This window comes from Empidonax traillii, unplaced genomic scaffold, assembly GCF_003031625.1.
Source record: "Empidonax traillii isolate 1590-97213 ecotype Southwest subspecies unplaced genomic scaffold, ASM303162v1 scaffold2645:size43381, whole genome shotgun sequence".
In the NCBI taxonomy this organism is placed as follows: Eukaryota; Metazoa; Chordata; class Aves; order Passeriformes; family Tyrannidae; genus Empidonax; species Empidonax traillii.
This window is the reverse complement of record NW_020957838.1, coordinates 2,098-7,867: the sequence shown is the minus strand read 5'-3', so window position 1 is coordinate 7,867 and position 5,770 is coordinate 2,098. Positions and strand designations below refer to the sequence as shown.

Below are 5,770 nucleotides of genomic sequence, written 5' to 3'. Positions count from 1 at the left end.
CCGCCGTCTCCTGCCTCTTCCTCGCCTTCCTGCTGCTGCTGCTGGCGCTGCGCCTCAGGCGCTGGCGCCGCTCGCAGCAGCAGCAGCAGCTGCTGGCCACGGCCGGCGCCGCCTTGCGCGGCGTGCCTGCCACGCACTTCGTGGGCATCGACGGCGTCCGCGCCTTCCTGCACTCCTACTCGCACGACGCGTCTCTCACGGCCGACTCGCGCAAGAGCCACCTGCGCTTCTCGGCCGCCAGCTGCTGCGACACCCTCCCGGCGCGCCCGCCGCCCGACGAGCCCGCACCGCTGCTCGGAGAGGAGGAACCTGCCGGCGACCGTCCCGCGGACCCCGCTGCTCCTCCAGTGAGTTCCTTTTACCTCATTTTCATTCATTTCCTTTCTTAATCGTTGGTCTTCTTTCCTCTTTTCTCTGTCATTGTTCGTGTACGTTGATATGACGAGACACAGACCGGTACACGGGGACTCGTGCGCTCTTGCCCCTTATTCTTACAGGGCCTTATTGTTTATTACTCGCTCAGGCTGATGTGGAATGCTGAAGAGGTGAGGGTGCTTTGTATCTTGTCCTATTTCTGTTAGTGGGAGTAGCTTTTAAGTCGATACCAATATAAGGTAGGAGGCACATCTACTTTATAATCTCTGTGGTGTTGAACCTTGCAGAGAAATGCATTTTCCCTTCCTGAAGAGGTAACGTTATTGGTGTTTTATATCTGTAACTGGCCTTTTGATTATATGTGATTGGCAATTATGAGGATCAAAGAGTACTGTGTAAGTTGTGAATGGCTGGAGTCGTGAGTAATGGGAGCTGTGCATGAGGGACCCTTGAGAGTCACCGAAGAGATACTTTTTTCTAGTGAACATATTATTTTAGCTATATTGGGAGCTTTAGAAATTTGCTCCTATGTGTCTGTAGGTTGCTGTTCTGGCTTGAGTATTGTTGGGATTGGTTTGTTTGTGTGTGATTGTTTTGTTTGTGTTTATTTGGGGGTTTGTTTGTTTATCACTAACAGCATAGTTATGTACTTATGACAAAAAATGAGGTCTTTGTGAAGGGGTGATAGGTTATTCTTTCCTTACTAAATACTTGAATTACCTATCTAGCCTAACTACCTTTATTAAGAATATATCCTGTTATATCTTTCATTATGCATGTTTTAGCTTCTTGTCTTGCTCCTTGTGATGAGCTAAAGGTGAGGAATTTTCTCTGATGGTGTGTGGAAGATCACATGCGTTCCATTTGCCCAACTGTCCAGTAGGTACCTTTCATGTTTACAGCTGTGAAGAGAAAGATTTTCTAACATTTTTTTCCTTAAAATGCCAGTGGAAGAAGTGCTCTTGCTCATCATATACACATGATGAAAAGTCAAATATTGTCCATGGTAAGGAGAAGTTGTCTGTGCAACTTTTGATGGAGTCTATCTGCAAGTGATGAAGATTAATGAAAATTACGCTATCTGTCACTGTTTTGAGCAGTGTCTCAGGGGTCCTGTGTGTGAGAAGGTACTGGTGGAGACAAGTGCAAGTATTCTGTTGCTGCTCTACAAATGTGACTCTGAAAGTGTCTTATTTTTTATGTTACACTACTCAGATTTTGACAGACCTAGTTGTGTGTTCCTCAGTTTGCTTTCCTGTTTCATGATGATTCATATGAATGGTGGTTATTAGGCATAAATGTAACATTTGCATTAATTTGCTAATGTAATGTGTTTTCTGGGTTGCCCTTGTGCTGGAGAAGGATGATGCTGTCTTTCAGCTGATGCTTTAATGACCAGGACTATACCTGAGCTGTATATTGCTCATGGCCTTTAGATTTTTTTATGTTTCTTCAAATTATATGAAGAATGAACGTGTGTTGCGGTCTTTGGGCTCTGCAAATCTGTGTGCACCATATTTGTTTCATTGATGCCTCTCTGCAAACTTAGCTCTTTGTTGTATGATATTTCGGAAAAGTGAAGAGTTCAGACTGTACAGAGAAAGGGCAGGTGCAAGAGTTCACTGTGGTACAGTTTGAAATGGCTAAAAGCAAGGTCTCAAAGTTCAGTTTTCCCCAGTTTTTAGATGAGGCCTACAAATGTGCTTTCATGCATTTTCTTTATTATTATTATTATTATTATTATTATTATTATTATTATTATTATTATTATTATTATTATCCACAGGAATTCCATTGAGGAACTATGGCTATAGTCAGTGGTTTGAACTCCTGTGTGAGCCTTGTGTGTACTTATTAGCAAGTAGTTACTTTTTCTGCGTACTTATTACAATTGACACAATCTGAAATGTTAAGATGTGATTTTTACACTTTTGCAGGTTTCCCATGTCTGCCTTGTTTCTTTTTTCACTTCTAAAGTTGGGCCTCTTTGTGCGTGGTAGCTCTGAAAACATTAATATAGTATAAGACTGACAGATTGTCAGGCTGGTGAAGTGGTTTATAGCCATAATTTGAAGACTGACAGCAGCCAAGATGTTATGGGTTAACCTTGTAGAGCCACCAGGGGCCCATCAAGCTGTTGGACAAGGGAGAGAAATTATATGGAAAGGCTCATGGATCCAGATAAGGATGGGGGGGATCACTCAGTAATTACTGTCATGGACAAAACGGGCTCCACTTGGGAAAATTAATTGAATCTATTGCCAATTAAAAGTCAGAGCTGGACAATGAGAAACAACGACATTATTTCAATTTATTATCAATCAAATCAGAATAGGATAATGAGAAATAAAACCAAATCTTAAAAAGACCTTCTCTCCATTCCTCTCTTCTTTATGGGCTCAATTTCCTAGCTCCTCTCAAGAAGTGCAATGTTATTGGAAATGGAGTTGGGGTCAGTTCATCATGAGCACTCCTTCCTCCTCATGCTCTTCCCCTGATCCAGCATAAAGTCCTACCTGTGGTAGACAGTCCTTTATTATATTCTCCATCTGAACCCTTCCCACATGATGCAGATCTTCATAAACTGTTCCAAAAGGGGTCTTTTCCACAGGGTGAAGTCCTTTAAGGATGGACTGCTCCAGCATGGGTGACCTGCAGGGGTCACAGGTCCTGCCAGCAGGCCTGCTGCTGCATGAGCTCCTCTCCACAGGGCCATGTTCTTCCAAGAACCTTCTACAATGTGAGCTCTCCACAGGGCCACAGCTTTCTTCAGGGCACATCCACCTGCTTCAGTGTGAGCTCCTTCCTAGAAAGCAGGGTGGATATCTACTCCACCACAGACCTCCATGTGCTGCGGGGAGACAACCTGCCTCATCATGGCCTTCATCAGGGGCTGCAGGGGAATATCTGCTCTGGCACCTGGAGCACCTCCTTCTTCACTGACCTTGGTGTCTGCATAGCTGTTTCTCTTGTGTATTCTTACTCATCTCTCCTTGCTGCCGTTGTGCAGCAGGTCTCAAACCTTCTTAAATATGTCACCACAGAGGCACTATCACCAGTGCTGACTGGTTTAGCAGTGGGTCCATCTTGGAGCCAGACAAAACTGACTCTGTCATACATAGGGTTACCTTCTGGCATCTTCTCACAGCAACCATCCTTGTAGTCCCCCTGCCACCAAAACTTTGCCACTCAAACCCGATACCCAAGACAAACAAAGACATTGCTGTACTTCTGCTTCCATAAAATGGCACTGAATTAAATGAACATGTGTCTGATATGTGAGGAATAGTTGGATGTTGTCCACCTAAAGGCTGTGAATGCAGAGTAGGAAGGGTGACAGACTGACTTGGAACCAGGAAAACAGGCGAGTGAATGTGATTTTGGCTGGGCAATTATTTGATTTTATTTCTGGTAACAAGGCCTGTGCATTCATGCTGTGATCCTGTTTTCCCTGTCCTGAAAGGTAGTGGCAGGTCTCCAACGTGGAGATTAACTGTATGTAGAAGGATGATGATCTTTCAGTGGGGACACCTGTGGGCAGTGGAGTCCAAGCATCAGCACAGAATATCTCTGCATGGACACTATTTTGCCACATGACTATAAACTTGTGCTTGCTCTCAGTTGTCTTGGAGCCTTTCCGAAATTCTGTCCACTTTCCTTTGGGTTTCTCTGTGAGGTGTGGATGGCAAGTGATGATCTGTGCCTCCATAAAGGAATGAAAGTAGGAAGAGTATAAACCCCCATTTGTCTAGAGCAGGAATTGAGGCACAGCATTAACCTTTTCATCCTATATTTAGGCTCATGGAGAGTTTCAGATGATTCAGCTGCTGCAAGGAAAAATGGCAAAGCTAGATACTGTGAACCGAAATAACTTTGATATGCAGTGAAATTTTTTTCCTGTGTAAATACTTTTCCTGATTGGGATGCACTTGGCCCTGGTTGATAGCATTGATGAGATAGCTGTTGGTTATTGTTGTTTTGATAATGGAAGTCCTAAAGGAAACGAGTGTGATTCATGAATTGAGAAATTAAGGTTTGTTCTACATAAAGAACAGGAGAGCATAAAGAGAGGAGTCTCAGTGTCCTCCCAGCTTTTGGAAGAAGGCTACTGCAGAAATTAACATTAGTAGGATGGATTAATTTTCTCCAGACATGATTCCTCTGGGTTCTTGCTGCATCTATTTCTCCTTGTTTATTTCATCCTTAATGACAATACTTTTTACCATTCCTCTTCTATCTGCTATTTACAAGTGAAGGTCTAGGGAGATGTCAATGTATATCTGAGGGTAGAAACCCTGCAGGGTTGTAATTACTGAGTCCTAAATACTGGATTTCATCCATACACACTTTCAAGGTTTGCAGCTGCCAAAACAAAGACTTTGATGTACTTCTGTTTCCATAAGACATCACCAAATGAAATGCTTTTTCACTTGTGACCAATACATGGCCAATAGCTGGATTTATCCATGGTGCAAATAAAGGCTGTGAATGCAGAGCAAGGAGGGTGAGAGGTTGACTTTGAACCAGGAAATCACGTGGGTCCATGTGGTTTTGGCTGAACAATGGTTTGATTTCATGCCCGATGCCAAGGCCTGTGCCATTTTTCTTTAATGATCTTGCTTTCCCTATCCTGAAACACAGTGGCAGTCCTCCAGTAATAGAGCATTTGTACAATAACTCTGCGTTTAGAAGGATGATTTGTGTGTAGCACAGCTGATAAGTCCTGTGGGAAATCGCCTTTGTTCAAATTATATATACCTATAACATTGTAATGTAATATTTCCTCACAGTTTTAAAAGTACTATTTCAGGCCTTCACTTCCTGGAAGGTTTGTTTCCCTATTTCTGGAAAGTGCTTTTGCAGTTGAATTTGTGAGCTGTTTTGTAGCAAATGTTTCCTGCAGCCACCTAAAACTTTGTGTAAGGAAAAAAAGGAAGAAACAGAAGGGAAAACAGAATCTGTTCTACCTTCTCAGAACACAGGATTTGAGAAACAGGCCAATTATAAATCCTTTAAACATGCAGCTTCAGTCTTGTGGTAGATGAACAGGCCACAGAGTAGAAAAATTGATGAGTTCTGTTGAGTACTTCATTATATGTTAGTGCCACTGACTTGTGTTACAGCAGATGTAGAAGAAAAGACCTGAGGGGGGTACATTTGTCTTTTAATGTTTTTATGGATGAATATATGTACATGTGACAGTAGAAAAAAATGGATCTTTGTGCAACAGTGTGTGTGATAAAATAGGAGAAGAGAAATCCTTTTGAGTGAATGGCTCAATGAACCATCTCTGCTGGATGACAACTCCTCTTTTAGTCTGTCTGGTGATTTCCTGTGCTTTTGAATGCTTGTATTTCTTCTCAAAGTGACGATGACCAGGCAAATATATTTCCAT

The 5,770-nt window shown here is 42.7% G+C and overlaps 1 protein-coding gene across 1 annotated transcript in view; it reads left to right on the top strand.

Annotated features, from left to right (window-relative positions):
• The window catches only part of LOC114072107 (protocadherin beta-15-like), a gene marked incomplete at both ends in the record, with an annotated part of 34,206 nt that overhangs the window by 26,369 nt on the left and 2,067 nt on the right, over nt 1-5,770 (top strand). Inside the window, one exon of the mRNA XM_027910026.1 lies at nt 3-347. Within this exon, the coding sequence (XP_027765827.1) occupies nt 3-347 (345 nt within the window). The remainder of the gene's footprint in view (nt 1-2; nt 348-5,770) is intronic.